Here is a 17,874-nt window from a genome sequence, read left to right on the forward strand (position 1 = left end):
GCTGTCCTGACATAATTATTAAGAGTGTACTTTTCCCTGTCATGTGTGTTCCAATTTAGATGATGAATTATATGGTTGCCTTTTCATCACTCCCATGCATTTGGGTACCCCCTACTGGCCACCTGGTATGGGATCAGCTGGGCACCCAGGGGGCAGAGAATTGACTGCCCCTCCCATTTCCAAGGTTCGGGTTTGAGGGTGGTGGGTCTCCAGCAGCAAGAGAAACAGATGAGCATTAGACTCAGTGTATCGTGAAGTGGGGCGCTCCCCAGTGACAGAACTTCCTTGCCACCCCCAGATGACCACAGGGCCCCCACCTCCCCCGCCCTCTGTGTCTCCCCTGGCCCCGCCCCTGAGACGCTTCGCAGGCGGGCTGCACCTGCACACCACTGACCTGGATGACATCCCCTTGGACATGTTCTACTATCCTCCCAAGAGTGCCTCTGCCTTGCCTGTGATGCCTCACCCTCCACCCTCCAACCCACCCTCCAAGGTGTCCGCGCCCCCTGTCCTGCTCTCATCGGGCCGCCTGAGTGCCTCTTCCTCGCCCTGGGTGCAGCGCACTCCACCCCCCATTCCCATCCCTCCCCCGCCCTCCATTCCCACGCAAGACCTCACTCCCACCCGCCCGCTGCCCTCGGCACTGGAAGAAGCGCTGGGCAACCACCCGTTGCGCACTGGGGAGACAGGCAATCCAGCAGAGGACCGGGAGGCCAAGAACCACGGGGGGAAGCCTGCCAACTCTCCTGTCCCCGATCGGAGCTTCCCACCCACCCAGAAGGTACTGCCTCTGTTCCGCATGCAATGCAGGGAAGCAGGAAGAGTGGGCCGGGCTGCTGTTTCCTACGCCCTGCTCTGCTCCTGTGAGTGCAGACGGGAGGAAACATCACCCCAGCCCCTTTTCCAGGAACTCGCTCCCAGCCTGCAGTTGTGGACTTCCTGCATGTCTATGGCTTCTGCTGATTTTGAAGTGCTGCATGGTATGGTGAATTGCCTGTGATACTTGGGATGAGCAACAGTGTATCAGTGTTGATTGTTCTCTCTGCTCCTCTTGGCTAGTACTGGCTGGTAACCTCCACTGTAGCACTTGCAAGGCTGTGTTAATGAAGAGCCAGAGCTCTATTTATATGCCAGGTAGTGGTTTCTTGATATTAGCTCAGAAAGCCTTGAAGGTGGTGAATGAATCCTCTGTTTAACAGGGGAGCGGTATTAGGCTCTGTAAATGAGGTGATAACACCATCCACTGAAGTATTAAGACATTACCAAGCCTTTTTCTACGACACTAGCCAACTATATTAGCTTGAAGCCTAATACCCAGAAATTTCTAGCCAACTGCCAGCTAGGAAAAAAATGAAAATGGATAGTTCCTAGAAAGTTCCAAATTTGCAGCTAAAAGATTAGGGACCTTTTTCTTGGATGTCAGCAGGCAGAACAGTGATCTTTCTCAAAAAGACATATTCCTCATTAATTGTTCTTAAGCCAAAGACTAATAAGAGGCAATCCACAGTGAAGACACAGAGCTTTGATCTCTGGGAGGGGAAAATGAAATATTTCTCTGCTCCAGTAGCTGTAAGGGAAGACTTCAGTCAGAACTTCAGCAGCTCATGTCGGCTAAGAGTGGGGTTTGAGGGCAGGGTAGTCAGTAGTACCCGATCAGCTGTTTTTATTAACCTTTGCTGCATGGGTTTGGGTTCCTGCATGAAGTGCAGACTAAGCATCTCAGAGCATTCGGGGAGCACTTGGAGGAAAGAATTTGGGAACAAAGTACCAGATGCTGACAAGGCTGCAACTGCCAGCAGGGGCCTCTCAGAGGGACTCCCAGTGGGGCCCTGAGCCCTGAGCCCTGACAGAAGTCTGGCATTTCAAGGATGTCTTGCCCCCAGGCCCAGCCAGAGCAGGTTTGCAGGGGGCTGAGTGAGTCTGGCACAGAAGCCCACATCCTCCTTGAGAGGGGCCCCCACCAAGAGGGGCAGCAGCTTTCCCTCAACAAATTCAGCTCAGCAATCAACTGGGCACCTTCCCTGTGCTTCTGTGTCGGGGCCGTGGCGGCAGGGTGCGGGGAGCAGAGCTGAAGACACAGAGACACAGAGGCACAGAGACAGTGGGCACTCTTGTGCTCTCCAGGACTTTGCCAGCTAAAGGATTAACAGCTGACCAGGCGGGAATCCGCTATAGCAGCAGCACAGGCTAGGTGCTATGGGAGGGATTCATTCTAATGGAAGGTTGACGGCACCTCTTCAGAGCTAAGCCTTGGGGGATAGTGATACATGTAGGATGGGAGAAGGCTACTTCAGGTGCCATGGACATGACAATGACAAGACGGAACTACCCAGGTTTGAATCCTGGCTCAGTCGCTGGCTCTATGACTTTGGGCGTGCACTGCTTCATCTGTCTGAGCCTGGGTTTCCTCATCTGTAAAATGGGAATGCTAACTTATTATGAGGATCAAATGAATTAATACATGAACTCATTCTAAGTTAATAATTGGAGCACACAGGAGGTGCTCAATAGACATTGCCTATCATCAGTGACAGATCAGGGTACAAGAAAATTTGGGTAAAGCTGCAAATATGAGGTCAGAGGTAAACTGCAGCCTTTTGAATCAGGGTCAAGATTCAAAACCAGGTCTCACTTTCACAGATTCCTCCAGTCATCATGAAGTTCTCACTGTTAGTTCCTGATCAGAGCAGAGAGAAAAATAAAAGCTCCCCACACACAAGGAGCCTCTGAAAAACTGGACCCTAAATGTCTTAAGTGACATAAAAGCCATGAAGGTTGGGGGTTAGCTGTCTCAGTTAGCTTCATCTCTCTACATCAGCACTTCAGTCCGTGCATCACCAACCCTGCCCATCCTCCTCCTCCCTGCACGCTCCGGCGAGGGTCATCAGTGCTGCAGTGGGACATGTGGACCACCACACGTCTGCACAGTCAGCCCTGCCCCCAGCAGGTCTTGGGTGGTGGAAACAAACACCCGTGTCAGCCCCACAGGTACCTGCCAGGGGAAGGTTTCCAGGGCACTATCTGCCCCCAGCCCCATGCGTCCACTCACCTACTAAGTTCTTCATTTACTCATGTAACTTGTTTAATGACTCCTACTCTATGCCAGATGCTGTGCTGGGCACTGAGAGTCAGCACAAGATGGACAGCCCAGTCCTGAGTCTGGTGGGAGGACAGCCAAGTCAGCAGGAAACTCCTGCACATCATGACAGATGAGGGAAATGCAGGAGGGGTGGGGAGGAAAAGCTCAAGGAATGGTCCCCAAAGGTGGAGACCCCCAAGCCAACACCTGGGCAGGTAAAGCAGGAGGCAAGAGCATGTGCAAAAGCCTCAAGGCAGGAAAGCCGAGCGCTTTGGAGGCTCAATCCAAGGGCAAGGAGTGAGGGATGAGATTGCCAAGGAAGGGAGAGAAGCCCCTGGGGGCTGAGCCAAGGAGCTTGGTAGTCAGTGAGGACCTATGGAGGGTTCGGGGCAGGGCTGTGACCCGATTTGTCTTGCCCAAGATGATCAAGCGGGTCAGAGCCAAGCAGACATGTTGCATCAGCTCTCCTGATGCTGTGCTTACTGGTCCGCCCTCCCAGCCCCCGCCTCCAGGGCCTCTGTGCCCACCCACCAGGAGCAGCAGATGCTGCGTGTGCAGTCCAGGGACTGCAGCTGCCTCCTTAGAAAGAGAAGAGGATGGATGGCACCCGTGGCCACTGAGGGGCAGCCTTGAGAGTATCCTCTGAGTGACAGTGCCCGCTGGCGCCCCCACAACAGGCTCCGGCTCAAGTCCCTGATTCCTCGGAACCACCCAAATGTTTCTGTAGCCTCAGGACACACTGTGGCCGAGGGACTTCTTGTCCCTCTGCTGAAGGTCACACACCTAGGACATTCCACAAGGCGAATGGGCCAGGCTGGCTCAGTGCATGCTGTGAATTTGCCTGTGTGTCAAAGTGCCGTGGTTGGCCTGGGCCACCCATCTCATGACCTCACATGGGCTTCTCTTTAAACTAACCCCTGTAGACATTCTGCCCAAGCCCACAGCCTCCACGAGGCCCTGGCGTGTCCACCATCTCCAAGCCTGTCATGGTCCACCAGGAGTCCAACTATGTCTACAGGCCACCTGTGAAATCCGAGGTCCTGGTAAGCCCCTCAGGTGTCCTGCAAGGCTGCTTCAGAGGAGTGGACATGGGCTGTCTCCCCTGGCTGCTGCTGCTGCCTCTAGAGGAAAAGTGAGGGGGGATTCAAACAGAGTTTGTAATAACTCTGCAATAACTCTTTGTAAGGCTAGTAACTGTCTCATTAGCCAGGCGGTGAATCCATGTGGGTATAGGTGGCTGTTTCCACAACCAGTGAAATTCCTGTTCCTCACTTGATCAAATGGCCTAGAGCGCCATCTCAAAGTAAGAATAATAACAGCACTGATTATTATCAGCCTCCATGTGTCAGGCTCTGTAAGGCCCCATTTAATCTTCACAATAATCCAGTGAGATGGTTCAACACTTGAGGAAACTGAGGCTTAGAGAGGTTAAGTAGGTTGTCCAAGGCAGAGCCAAGTCTGACTATTTACGCCAGTCTTTCAGACTCCAAAGCCCAAGTTCTTATCTCCATTGCATTTTGCCAAAACCTATAGCAATTCCAGTTGCCCTGGCCTGAGCGCCTAAGGCCTGTGGTGGGTCACCCTCAGATGCGGCAGTAAGCAAAGCTGACCCATTTCCCTTCTCCATTTCATGTCTCACTCCTCACTGGGGCTGCGAGTGAGGGGTGTGGTCCTGGGGGGTAGGGGGACGGTCTACTGCCCTCACCCCCATCACCTATGACTGAGCAAATTGGGACCAGGTGCACCCCCTCCAGGGGTGCCGGCCACTGACAGGCCTCCCGCCCACGGTGAGAAGAGCCGTGCTAGAGTTTATACTCCCCTCTCAAGGAAAGCCTATCCAAATGTCAGGGTGGAGCCACTTTGATAGTTACTTTGAGTTTTAGCTGTCCTCTCAGCTCCCCAAAGAGCGCAAGTTCACTCTCCCATGAAAGCCTGCAGACGCCTCCGCATTGCGTTTTCAGGCTGATGACAATGGGTGGTGTCTGCTTGCCTGGGACTGGTAGCTGCTGTGTCTGGGGGTGTTGAGGGCCGCCCTCCACCATAAATCAGGCTGCGTCTGTCGGGGGATGGATGTTGGCCAGGCAGCCCCAGGCTGGCAGGCCCAAGGCCTGGCACCAGGGGGCAGACGAGACCAATTGGTAGAGTCCAGCATAGATTTTTTTTTTTTCTCCTCTGGCAGCCACAGGAGATGTTGAAGAGGATGGTGGTTTATCAGACAGCATTCCGACAAGTAAAAGGATCCCCGTCGTGTGTGGTTCTTTGCACCTCCTTCTGCACCTCCCACTCTGACCTCTCTTGCGGTGCCTGTCAGCTCCAAGGTGGCCCCAAGCACCATCTGCTGGCAGCCTCAGGCCAAAACTGTGTCCCTCATTCCCTGTGGCTCTGGGCTGGGGGTTCTCATATAAGGTGGGAACCCTGGGGTGGTGAGACCCCATGCCCAAGCTGAGAAAGCCACAGGTCCCTGGGGACTCACCTCTTTTGCTGCTGTTTGTTCATAGAGGAGCAGGAAGAGGGAACGCTCAGAGTGTCACAGAGGCCAAGATGGCTGCTTGCTCCAGCTGTATAGAGAAAGGGCCGCCTGAGGCATTTCCCTGCCCCTGCCCCTCCTTTCCTTCTCAAGGCAGATCACAGCTTCAACAAACCCCACCTGGTCCCAAACCAGCATCAGGAAGAAAGTGGGGCCCAAGGACCTCTATCTGCAGGGGGCATTCCTGTGCACGGGGCCCGCAGAAGTCCTTGCTGGTCCCTAAGTGGGTTCAGGCAGGCAACCATTTATCCTCTCGCCTCCTGGGGCTTACATCCTCAGAGCCAGCCGTTGGTTTAGCCATCTCATTGCCAATGAAGGAGCCCAAGATGGAGATCTTGCAGCCAACATCCTCGTGTGTGCATGCTCAGTCATGCCCAACTCTTTGCCACTCCATGGACTGTAGTAGCCTGCCAGGCTCTGTCCATGGGATTCTCCAGGCAAGAATATTGGAGTGGGTTGCCATTTCCTCCTCCAGGGGATCTTCCCAACCCAGGGATTGAACCCATGTCTTCTGTGTCTCTTGCATTGACAGGCAAATTCTTTACCACTGAGCCACTCAGGAAGCCCACCAACATGCTCACCAATAGCCTAATATATGACTACAGGCTGAAACAGACTGCAGGCAGGGAAGAAAGGGGACATATCAGCTGTACCGTGGGACAGGGGGGCCTTCTAAGGAGGCTGCCCATAACCCACTGGGCAGTGACAGGTACCCAAGGTGTGCTGTGCCAAGCACTGTTTATAAATATGTTATGTATTTTAACTCTTTTAATCTTTACCAGAACCTAGGAAGTAAGCGCTTATATCATCCCCATTTTGTAGATGCAGAGACATTGGAAATCATGCCCTTGGTGGCACAGCCAGTATCAGACCCCGGATTTGAATTTAACCTAGGAGGTCAGGCTCCACAGTCAGGCTCCTAAATCTTCCACCACCCTCTTGGGCATGAATGTCACCTCTCTGGGTCCCAGTGTCTCCAATCTGTTGGATGAAGGGCTAACTCCCTCTTCAAGGACTGACCGGCACTAGTGGCTTATAGATCTGTCATCTGAATTCATGCAAGGCACAAGTCCTTGCCACCTGGCCTGTGACTGAGAGCAGATCCTCAGAGGAAAGGAGAGAGGGAGACCCATGGCCGGCACAGCTCAGTTTTCCGGAAGAAACAGCCATGGGTAGGCAGAGACCTCCTGGTAGAAGGGAATTGACTCCACGTCCTGCCATTACCCTTCTTGCCCATGGATTTCTCTGCTGCTCTGACACCCACATGCCAGCCCGGGAATGGCCTCAGAGCTGGGCCAGGCTGGAGACCCCCAGGCTTTTTTGGGGTGAGCCTGAGTGATGAAGGCTCATGAGGAGGCAGGGGAGGCAGATGCCCAGGGACCTGTCTGCTGCTCTCTGGCCCCTGTCTTGTGCCCTGAGCTTGGTTGTTCCGTGCTGGGCATAGAGGGGGCTGTGGCCACCCATGATGCCAACCACAGGCCCCAGGGGACACGGTAGGGCCCAGGTGACTGTGTGCTGGGGGATGGCTCCACTCAACAAAGCTTGTATGGGCATTGGTCACAGGGCTTCTCCTTTGCACCCACCTTGCCAAGGGGACTGACTGAGGCTTGGGGTACCCAGCCCCTCAGTCTGTGGACCCTGGGCTCCCGCTCTCTGTGTGTGATTCCTGGAAAGACTGTGCTTTCTGACTCTGCTTCCCCTTCTCCCTTCTCATCACTTTGTTTCTACTTCTTGGGGATGTTGTCCCCATGGCCCCCACTAAGCCAGGTCCTCTGAACTGAGGGTCTCCCTCCTCCTCCCTTGGCTAGAGTTCTGGGGGAGCCTTGCATTCTAGATAAACATGACATGAAGAATGGTACCAGGCACTGGGCAAGCACAGACACCCCCTTTTCCTCTGGGTGCCTGATGTCCCTTCCCCTTGCATCATGCTGTAGCTGGTTTCCATAGGAAGACCCCTAAGCTGTATCATCCTTCTTTGGGGGCCAGAGCAGTGGGTGGAGAAAAGCTGGTCTTCACCCCCAGAACCTGGACCTGGCTTCAGGTGGGCTTGGAGGGACTGAGAAAGGGCCTGAAAGACCTAAAGCTGTGGGCAAGGAGACCTTCAGCAAGGCTGCCCAGACCACCTCAACGTCAGCAGGTGCCCCTGCCAGCCACAGATGCCCACCCCTCCAGAACAGTGCTGGGCCCAGGGCTGGGGTCCTTCAAATGCTTCCCGAGCTTCCTGCTTCTCCCAGACATAGATGCTCTGGCTGTTGGGGTGACCAGCCTCCTCCCTGCATCCCCCATGCTGGCCACAGCTGCCTCCTTACCCGCTACTCTCTCCCTACCTCCCAGCCATTCCCTGTCTTCCTTCACCCTAAGCTTATTTCCTGCAGTGCCCCTGGAGGAGCCCGAAGCCCTAACACTCTCACTTTGCTTCCAGGATTTCCGGAAATATGAGGAAGGCTTCGACCCCTACTCCATGGTGAGAGATGACGCTCCTGCCCTGGGGAGTAAGCCCAGTAGCAGGGGTGGGGGGTTATGGTCTATTTGGTGGCGATGCTTTTGGGCTCTGAGGGTCCTGGGGATGAGTTATGGGCTGTGAAGAGCCCCAAGGAGGCTCTTGCCTTCAAACAGCCTTCCACTGTGAACTGTGTGTGCGTGTGCTTTATAACAATAGTTACACTTGCTGAGCACTAACTGCGTACCAGGCGCTGTGCTGGTGACACCAGGCATGCTCCTCACAACAATCCCAGGGACAAACCATCTCTGTGTGTGGGTGTCCATGGGGCCCCCAGTTGATGACTGATGGGAATGGGGCGGGCAGGGTCCCCTTGTCCACCCCTTCTCTGGGGCCCAAAGTCCCGCAGGTGCCTGGCTTTCCCTCCCACCCCTGTCCCCACCTGCATCCTTCACCCCTGTCTTTTTCCTCTAGTTCACCCCGGAGCAGATCATGGGGAAGGATGTCCGGCTCCTGCGCGTTAAGAAGGTATGGGGCACACGGAGGCTGGGCAAGGACCACGCTTCTCTGTCCCTGCCCCCTCCTGTCTTGGTCCCTTGTTTCTCCTACTCTCAAAGTGACTCCTGGGTGACTTCTCAGATCCCCACTCTCCTCCGCCCCCATGGGGACACCCCTTCCTCTGGTGGGACCACATGCCCAGGCCCCACTTGGTGCCCACGTCCCATTTTCTTGCTGACAGCACTGCCCCCTGTGGCTTCTCCTGCCCTCTCTGTGGCCCCAAGAGGGTCCTGGGTGCCCAGGTGCCCACAGTCTGTTGTCTGCTTGGCTCCAAAGGCCTGTTTCCCTCTCATCAGGAGGGAGCTTTAGACCTGGCCCTGGAAGGCGGCGTGGACTCCCCGATCGGGAAGGTGGTTGTCTCCGCCGTTTACGAGGGTGGAGCTGCTGAGCGGCATGGTGAGTGGGGACCAGCCATGCTCAGGTTTGGGGATGGTGTGATGGTAATACCGGCTCCTCCAGGAAAGCAAACAGCAGCCTGCTGGGAGCGGGCTGACAGCTCTCAGGAATGCTCTCCCCGCTGGATCCATCCAGCAGTCCCACATGTTCCTCATGGGCACAGGAGCACAGAGCCACACAGACACCACTCTGCCCTCCAGAGGCTCCCTGTCTAGGGGTGGAAACATCCTCAGAATCACCGAATGCTGACTGTAACAGTGTGGTGTGCTGCAGGCTGGCCAAGGACTAAGAGGGTAGAGGAAAGCTGTGGGAACCCTGAGGGCCTAACCCACTGAGGGAAAGGGGGAAGCCTGGAGGGCTCCCTGCGATGGTGATACCTGAGCTGAGCCTTTAAAGGTAAGTCAGTGCTTGCCTTGAGAAGGAGAGAAGGAGCTTTCCAGGCAGAGAGGACCGCACAAGTAAAGGCAAGAAACCACTGAAACTTTACCTGTGCTTTCAACAACGGTAAGAGCCAACATCTGTCCAGAACTAACCTTGCACCAGATGCTATTCTAAGTACCTGCATATAGCCTGTGTCTAAGTATTTCATGTGCATTAACCTATTTAATCCATATACAACCCTGAGAGTAGATATGGCTATCACTCTCATTTCACATCTCAGGAAACTGAGGCACAGGAAGGGTTCAGGGCCTGCAGCCAGCAGCAGTGGAGGCAGCACTTGGACACAACTGTTTGGTCCTTTGCTTTACTGGCCAGCACAAGTGCCACCCCTGCTTGAGACCTTCTGCAGCAGATCTTCTTGCTTTGCCTTGATCCCCTTACCAACAAAAAACACCCCCTGCTAATGAATGAAGCCTCTGTGGAGCCGGCACAGACTCAAACGATCAACCCATTCATGTGTCAGTGTCCAAAATGCCACCACTAATGAATTCTTCTTCCAGTCCGGCAGCTTTTCAGTACTCCTGACTCCTTGTGGAGGAATAGATGCCCTTGAAGGAGGAGTCCCTTTGCAGGCCAAAGAGGGCTTCCCTGGTAGCTCAGATGGTAAAGAATTTGCCTGCAATGCAGGAGACCAAGGTTTGATCCCTGGGTAGAGACGATCCTCTGGAGGAGGGCATGGCAACTGACTCCAGTATTCTTGCCTAGGAAAATCCCATGAACAGGGGAGCCTGGTGGGCTACAGTCCATGGGGTTGCAAAGAGTCGTACATGACTTAGCAACGAACACACCACACACCCTTGCAGGGAATTCTGGGGTCAGATCCCTTCTTGACAGTGCTAGGCTGGAGTCTCTCCCATAAGCTGTGAGAACAGAGGGCGGTGTGGGCCTGAGGAAGGAGGTGGAGTGATGGCAAGGGGACCTGGCCATGGTGGCAGCCAGGCTTCTGTGAGTTACTAGGGTGAGTCCAGCTCAGCCTCCCATGGCCTTCATGACCTCGCCCCTCACAGCCACACTCTGCGCCTTCATTTCTGCTATAGGAGGGGGACCTGCTCAACCAGGCAGCTGCTGGAGCCCACCTCTGCCCACCTGGCTCACAGCCTCCTCCTCTGCCCTCCTTTCCTGCACCAGCAGAGGGAAGGGTCGATGCTCAGCCCCACCTGTCTGCCATGTCTAGCAGGGAAAGAGCACCAGGATGGCTGGGTGACTTCCTGGGCCCTCCCCTCCTTACAAAGCCCCAGCCCGAGCACTGTCTTATTGGCCCTGCGGCTCCATTTGGGTTTGTACAAAATGAAAATGTGAAAGCTGCCTCTCCCCGGGCCCACTGTCCAGAAGAAGCTGCTGTCTACAGTTTGGTCCCACACTGCTTGGACATACAAGCAGCTGGTGAAAGTTCCCCAGGAGCACATGTGTTTTAAGCCACCACAGCTGCCATCTTCAGTAGCACACGCCACAGTCTGGTAGGCCTTCACACCCAGGAGGCTCCTGGGTAAACGGTGTCAACATAACACAGAATGTTCCGTGGACACCAGGGCTGGGAGCAAGGCCTCAAAAAAATAAGAAGAGGCTCTGAAGTTGAAGTTGTGTGGGGAAACCATGCACAATCAACTTCTTGGAGAGGCACAATGCATATCAGTATACTCAAACATACTATATTAGTATGTTCAAGGCTCTGACAAGTCCTGCAGCGATACTTCTATTTAGTTTATAACTTCAGCTTTTCTCAAACTTATCAGATCATAGGTCCGCTTATCCAGGAATACCTTCAACCACACTCATTCATTCAAGAACTATCTGTTGAATTCCTATTTTGTATTAGGTATTTCATTAAGCACTGGATATGTAGTGGTGAATCAAAAATACAATCCCTGCCCTTATGGAGCTGACAGTCTGATAGGAGGGACCACCAGTCAACAAACAGATATATGATTACAAATTGTGAATATGCTGTACAGGAAAGGACCAGAGGGATACTAGGTTATGAGAGAATAATGGGAAAGAGCCACTTGAGATTGGGTGTGGGGAGTGAGTCAGAGAAGACCTCTCAAGAGTTTATCTCAGACTTGGAGCACATGAGGAAAGAGTGAAGGCAAGTGCCCCAGGTGAAACATCATGAGAAGGCTCTGGGGCAGGAAAGAACTCGGGCTCGGGGACCTAAAACCAACCAGAACGGCTGAAGCACAGAGAGGGAGGCTCACAGAAGTAGCTTGTGTTTCTGGTTAACCTCACCGGAAATGCAGGTCAGCCTCCCTCTGCAGTCAGAGGGACAAAAGTTGGGTTGGCAGTAATTCATCACTGGTGTCCCGATTCTGCTGAGCTGGGGGGAGGGTGTGTGGATGGGGTGGGAAGGAAGTGCTGCCCTTGAGTAACCTGGTCAATTGTCACCCCTTATGCTTTCTGAACCTATATGAGCTTTCTGAATCCAAGAGTCAGGCCCTTCTGCAGCCCTGTTTTCCACGTAGAGCCCAGTTGCATGTCAGCCTTCCTTTCCTGCAGGTGGCATTGTGAAAGGGGATGAGATCATGGCCATCAATGGCAAGATCGTGACAGACTACACCTTAGCTGAGGCTGAGGCCGCCTTGCAGAAGGCCTGGAATCAAGGGGTAAGAACAAACCCCCTCCTTTCTTCCCTCCCTGGTCTGCCTGCCTCAAACCCTGGCCTCTTCAGCCAGACCTTACAGTCAGGGTACCCCATCCCAGAGCAGATATCCAAGGTCCAAGTAACTCTTGGGTGACACCCACATATCCTATCTGGCCAGTGGTCTTAATCTGACAAAACAGAATTCACAAAGTCAGTTTCTGACCTTGAGTCCAAAAGCCAAGTAGCATAAATAGACTTCACAAGACCAGATGTGGCAGCCCACCCAAGAAAAAGACTTAAAGTCTTCACTAAGTACATGCCAAACGGGAATCAAAAGAGTGCTCGGGGCTACTAGAAAGCATTAACAGAAGTAGAGGGCCCAGAATGGAGGAGGGGCTGGCAGTAATCTGCCCTGGCTCATTAGGCACCCACCTGGGTCAGGACTGCCAGGTAAGGTCTCCCAGCCTGCGCTCTGCACAATTAGAGGGGATGCCCTCCTACAGACTACAGTGTGAATGGTGCCCACTCGTGTTGTGCAGTGCACAACCTGTGCAACTGTATGCAGGCAGCTGAGCCTGAGCTATTAAGTTCGGTGCCAAGGATGCTGACCAGATGGGCCTGGGACCCACATGAAGGGATGTGGAGAAGAGAAGACTTACGGGTAACACGATGACTGTCTCTGATTATCTGAAGTGCTGCATTAGGGTAGAGGGAACAGAGTGTTTTCTGTGATTTTGAGGGCAAAATTGGATTGAATGGAGGGAGGTCCTGGGGAGAGATTTCAGTTCAGTATCACGAACGATTACATGGTGGAGGGGCCTAATGATATTCCACAAAATTTGTGTTGGATATACCCAAGCCAAGGATGGACAATGAGGAACAAGATAAGGATGGAGGTGATGCCATTGAGGGGATTTAAATGTTAGGAGCAGAAAGAGCCTGAAGTTCCCTAATTGGCTGTACATCAGAATGACCGAGGGAGTTTGTTGAAAATGCTGTTTCCCAGGACCTAACCTCAGATTTCTGGGGACCAAGTCCATGACTCTAGAATTTGAAGTAGTTTCCTGAGTGATTCTGAGGTTTTTGCCTGACTGTGGTCCACAGATCACCATTTGGGAATCTGGTGTCATTCAAGGACCTGGCAACTCTGGTCTCAGTGGTTCTGAAACCTCAGAGACTGGAAGCTTCCCCAGACCGAACGATTGCACCGTGAGAGTCCTCCCCACCAGGAGGACCTCCAGCCCCACCTGGGCCCACCTTCCCATGGGGAGAAGACCCCAGCTGGTTGTTCCTGGGCCATGGTGCCCAGGCATGGGAACGGAGTGTCAGGGGCAGACATGCCGTGACCACTGAGCATGCCCCAGAGTCACACAGCTTCTCCCCACAGGACTGGATCGACCTTGTTGTCGCCGTCTGTCCCCCCAAGGAGTATGACGATGAGCTGTAAGTGTGTGCAGGCGCCTGGCCCACTCTGTTGTCTTCCTCCTCCTCCTCCGGAATCTTGGCCACTTTCTCTTACCCCAGCCCCAGCCCTCTTCCAGCTTGAAGGAATGGCCCAAGCACACAACATCTAGTAATAATTGATCCTAGAAAGCTCCCCGTCTAGAATAAGCCTAGAACAAAGTCACAGTCCTCAAGTATTGCCAGAGCTGTCTCTAAGTCTGTCTTGTCCAAATTCTTCTTTCCATGTGGAAAACAGGCCAAGTAAACAACGAAGTAGGGACAAGCCTCAGATTTCTGATTCTCCATGCAGCACTTCGTCTCCAGCCCCATCACCAGCTAGTTTAAAGACTTCTGTGTCTTTTGTTCTCTGGAGGGTCTTCCTGATCCTTAGTTCCTTTACCTCATGTAGCCAGGGCCATAGGCTTTGGCCCCACCCTGCAGGTTTTCCTTGGTCCAGGGTCTGTCTTTGTGTGTGTTTCATTCGTGTCTCTCTGTACATCTCTCTGTCTCATTCTGTCTCTCTTCCCCTTCCCTGCCACTTCCCCATCCTTCCTGTCCATCTCTCTCCCATTCACTCCTCTCCCCTGCATCCTTCTTCCCTTCATCACTCTCCCACTTCTCTTGGCCTTCATCCTCACTTCATCACAGCACCTCCCCACCTCCATGCTTGCCTGTCACAGCTGTGCCTGCTTGCTCCCCCTCCCAGCAGAGGCTGAGTCCTGTATGTCTTAGAGAAATCAAGGTCCTATAGCAACTAATTCTGGAACCCAGGGTCCAGGCAGGACCCAAAGCAGGAGCCCAGTGAAGGGAGAAGTCCGGAGGCACTCTGCCTGGAATAACAAAGCCCTGTTTTGTGTTTCCTGCTCTGCTCTGTGTATGCAGCCCCTCTCTTCCCTCTTCTGTAGCCAAAAGCCCCCAGCCAGTCTGAAAGCTCCTTGAAGACTGTGCTCCTGTTCTTAGACATGGGTTCCTCCTGCAACCGGAGCCCAGCAGCCCCCACGGTGAATAGGCAGGCGGGCTGCATGTCGTGGCCGTCCGCTGCCCACACTGTCAGCAGCTTCTTTGGACTGGTGTCTGGGGGATGTGCCATCCCTGAAGTGCCACCTGGGCCTGCTGGTGATGATGCTGCAATTCTGTGGGACTTAGAGGCCCTCCTGCTCAGGGAAGCCGAGAAGAGCCCAGTTTGTAGCATGCTTGAGACCTGGGTGTCCTGACTCACCACAGCCCTAGGGATCTGCCCTTGGTCCCCACCACACCCTCGTGAGCAGGATGGAGCAGTGAGCACCATTCTCTGCTGGACACAGGTAGCGCCTCAAACCAGGCGTGATGGGCTGAGAGAGCCCAAAGGAAGCGCAGCCTGGATTTCCCCTTCCCTGTGAGCCCACCCTGGGAGCTCCACCAGGACACTGTGCTGGGGTGGAGCTGGGGCAGTTTTGAAGCAACTGAAGCTGGTCCAAAGAACCAGGGCTGGCCTATCTGACTGGTCCATGTCCTGTTGTGACTCGTGGCCTGAGCCTGGCTCAGTGTCCTCGGCACCTTCCCTCCCCCTTGACTCTGGACTCTCTCTGTGGGACACTGTGGAGCCCAGCTTTGGGATGTTTTTCCTGCCCTGTGACAGGACGGTGCCCGTGGACAGAGCTGGTAGGTGGCCATGAACCTGGGGTTTGGTGTGGCCTAAAGCCCACAGCTGGCAGCTTCTGGGGCAGACCGTGATGACTTTTCTGTTACAAGTTTCTCAAAACATTAGGGCCTCATGCTCCTAAGTCAGTTGACCTCAACTGTGGCTGTGGCTTGTGGGGTGGCCTCAGTGGGCCTATGTTTTCTGTCATTTGCCATCTGCTCTTTTCGAGGGACCTCGGCCCCTTTGCCTTCTGGTCCCCTCTTACCTCATCCCTGGTATCCCTTCTGCTCCCTCCCTGGCTCCTGTGTGCCATGGCTATGGCCGGGGTGTGGCTGCTCGGCGTCCGGAAGCCGGCAGGGCTTTGTGCCTCTGGGGGTGCAGTGTGTGCTCCCTGCCGTTGGCCTTGCCCTCGGCTGAGTGCCCGCCCGCAGGCCTGCACCTGCCTGGTTTGTTCCTCTTCCCCACAGGACCTTCTTCTGAAGTTTAGAGGAGAAAACAAATTCACCCCTAGAAGCCAGTGAGCTGTGGCTCCACCCTCCTGATCATCATGCCTGGAACCGTCTGAGACACAGCCGCCAGCAGGCTCCCTGGAAACCCGCAGCTGCCTCCCAGGGATGGCAAACTTCCTCTGACTCTGAAGCAGGGCTGCATGAGGAGCACCTCGGGCCACCCTTCTGAAGGCCAACATGGAGGGAGGGAGCAGCCAGCCATCTGAAGGGGCCCTGTGGTCCAGACTCTTCGGTCATTCCTCTGCCCAGTGAATCTGGGAGACTCCTCTCTGAACTCTGCTAGGACTGACTCTTGGGTCTCTCTCTCTCTCCCCCATCCCTTTCCTCCCTCTCCTGGTCTCCTTGCTGCTAAGATTGATGCCACAACCTTACTCTGAACTCATTAATAAAATAAGCAGCCTTCTTTTCTAGCTTATAGGAGTGAGTGTGGCTTTGGACAGCAGGTTCAAGGCTGTCAAATTAAAATTCATGTAGTTTTGCCTCCTATTCAAGAATGAGAAACAGATCCTGGTGCCGGGGTCTGGGACTGACTGGAAGGATGTGATCCAATGGCTAGAAGCTGGCTTGGAGCAGGGGGCTGGGGAAGCTGGAGACAGGCTGGGCTCTTCAGTGTCTTCTCAGCAGAAGGATGGCAGAAAATGAAGCTCTTGTGGCAGGGACTTTGCTCAATTCCAGGAAGTGTAGCTGAAGCCTGCAGCTCCAGAGGGTCACCTCTATGTGTGAGGTATCCAAGTTTTTCTCACAGACAGCATGGTCACAACTATTTCTCTTGAAGTCACCAAGACAGGATGTGAGCAAGGCAGCTTCAGGCAGTCCACTCCATCTATGAAATTAGATCCGGCAAAACCTCACGGGAGGAGGCAAGAATGTGAGGTAGAACGGCATAGCTTGAAGGCGCTGGCAGGGGGTGAGTGGAAGCCCTCCTGGTTCAGGGTCCAGGGATGAGCTCCCAGGCTGGCTCCAAGGAAAAGAGTGGTCGGCATATCATGGGGATCCAAGATGAGGAGCTGAGGGTTCCCAGACCTTCTGAGAAGTGGAAGGTGATTCTGATTTAAGGTGCCTCAGAGGAACAGCTCTCTCTGGCTAGGCTTCCTGTCTCTGCCACCTGCTTCTTGTGCATCCTCGGAGCTCACCTTGAATATAGCCATCACCATCTTCTACCTAATTCTAGATGATCTTTCAGCTGTAGCTCCACCACGATTTCCCAATTCTCAGTTTCAGAGGCAGAATCTGACTGGGCCAACTCACCTGAATGGGCAGTCCTGGGGGAAGGGGCCAATCTCATGTCCAGTCAGCTGCGGCCGGGGCAGAGTCACATACCACCCAACGAGGTGGGTGAGGTAAGGGCAGACTTATGGGAAGCAAGTCATGATCAACGGGAGGAGCAGAGAGAAAGGAGAGAGGGAGAAACTGTTGGATTTTCCGATCACACTAGAGACAAAGCCACGATGACCTCCTAACAGCTGGCTCCCAGAGATAGCAACCGTGCTGAGGAATTCTATGTTTTCTTATCTGGCTCTTAACCTGGCTCTGGCGACAATTCCAAAGAGAAGGTCAAAGGAAGGGCTCCCTCCTTCGAGGGAAACCCCCTATGTGCTGACACCTCCTATGTGCCATCCCTGAGCTGGACCCTGGTGCCTGCCACCTCAAACTGCAATGAGCAAGATTGCTGCAGCCCCACCCCCCGCCCCACCCGACCAAGGAGCCCAGTGTTAACAGGCAGCACTTAGCATCAGCTGTCTGCCAGGGACTGGTCTTTCTATGGTGAGCTCCTCTACTCCCCTCAACAACTCCACCAGGTAGGGACTGCCATCATCAACCCCATCTTATTAAGAGAAGATTGAGGTAGAAAGAAGTGAAGTGACTTTCACCAAGTCCCACAGTCAAGAAGTTGTGAAGCTGGCATTCAAAGCCCAGGTGCTCTGTCTCAGGAGCCCATACCTTTCTCCACTCTGAGCTGTAGGGGGCAGGGCAGCCCTCATTGGTATGTCTCAGTTTTTAGGCTGTTAGCAGGACAATTCTTCCCACAGTTGAAGAGCAATGAATGTTTAGTCCTTCAAGGATGGTTACTTCCTCGTATGACCTACAATTACTGCTGCTGAGGCCTTCAGCTCCTTCATGCCTGGAATCTCACCCTTTGAAATTCATCTCCAGCTATTCTTAGTTATTAGCACCTCAGGGTCAATGAGTTTATCGGTGCTTATCAAGACCGGATGAGTGAGGCAAAGAGGGCTTTGAGCCCCTGGTTAGTGAAAGAAGAGCCGGGAGAGTGTGCTATTGGA

The 17,874-nt window shown here is 53.9% G+C and overlaps 1 protein-coding gene across 4 annotated transcripts in view; it reads left to right on the plus strand.

Annotated features, from left to right (window-relative positions):
* Nucleotides 1-16,002, plus strand: part of USH1C (USH1 protein network component harmonin) — a 48,737-nt gene extending 32,735 nt beyond the window's left edge. The window contains exons 18-26 of one of the 4 annotated variants that reach the window (XM_010812478.4): nt 299-781; nt 4,003-4,122; nt 5,259-5,309; nt 8,029-8,070; nt 8,521-8,574; nt 8,901-9,000; nt 11,935-12,041; nt 13,407-13,462; nt 15,551-16,002. In XM_010812478.4, the coding sequence (XP_010810780.2) occupies nt 299-781; nt 4,003-4,122; nt 5,259-5,309; nt 8,029-8,070; nt 8,521-8,574; nt 8,901-9,000; nt 11,935-12,041; nt 13,407-13,462; nt 15,551-15,563 (1,026 nt within the window). In that variant the 3' untranslated portion in view covers nt 15,564-16,002. 4 annotated transcript variants of the gene reach the window in all.
* The last annotated feature ends 1,872 nt before the right edge of the window (nt 16,003-17,874 follow it).

The sequence above is a fragment of the Bos taurus genome, chromosome 15 (genome assembly GCF_002263795.3).
Source record: "Bos taurus isolate L1 Dominette 01449 registration number 42190680 breed Hereford chromosome 15, ARS-UCD2.0, whole genome shotgun sequence".
Taxonomy (NCBI): domain Eukaryota; kingdom Metazoa; phylum Chordata; class Mammalia; order Artiodactyla; family Bovidae; genus Bos; species Bos taurus.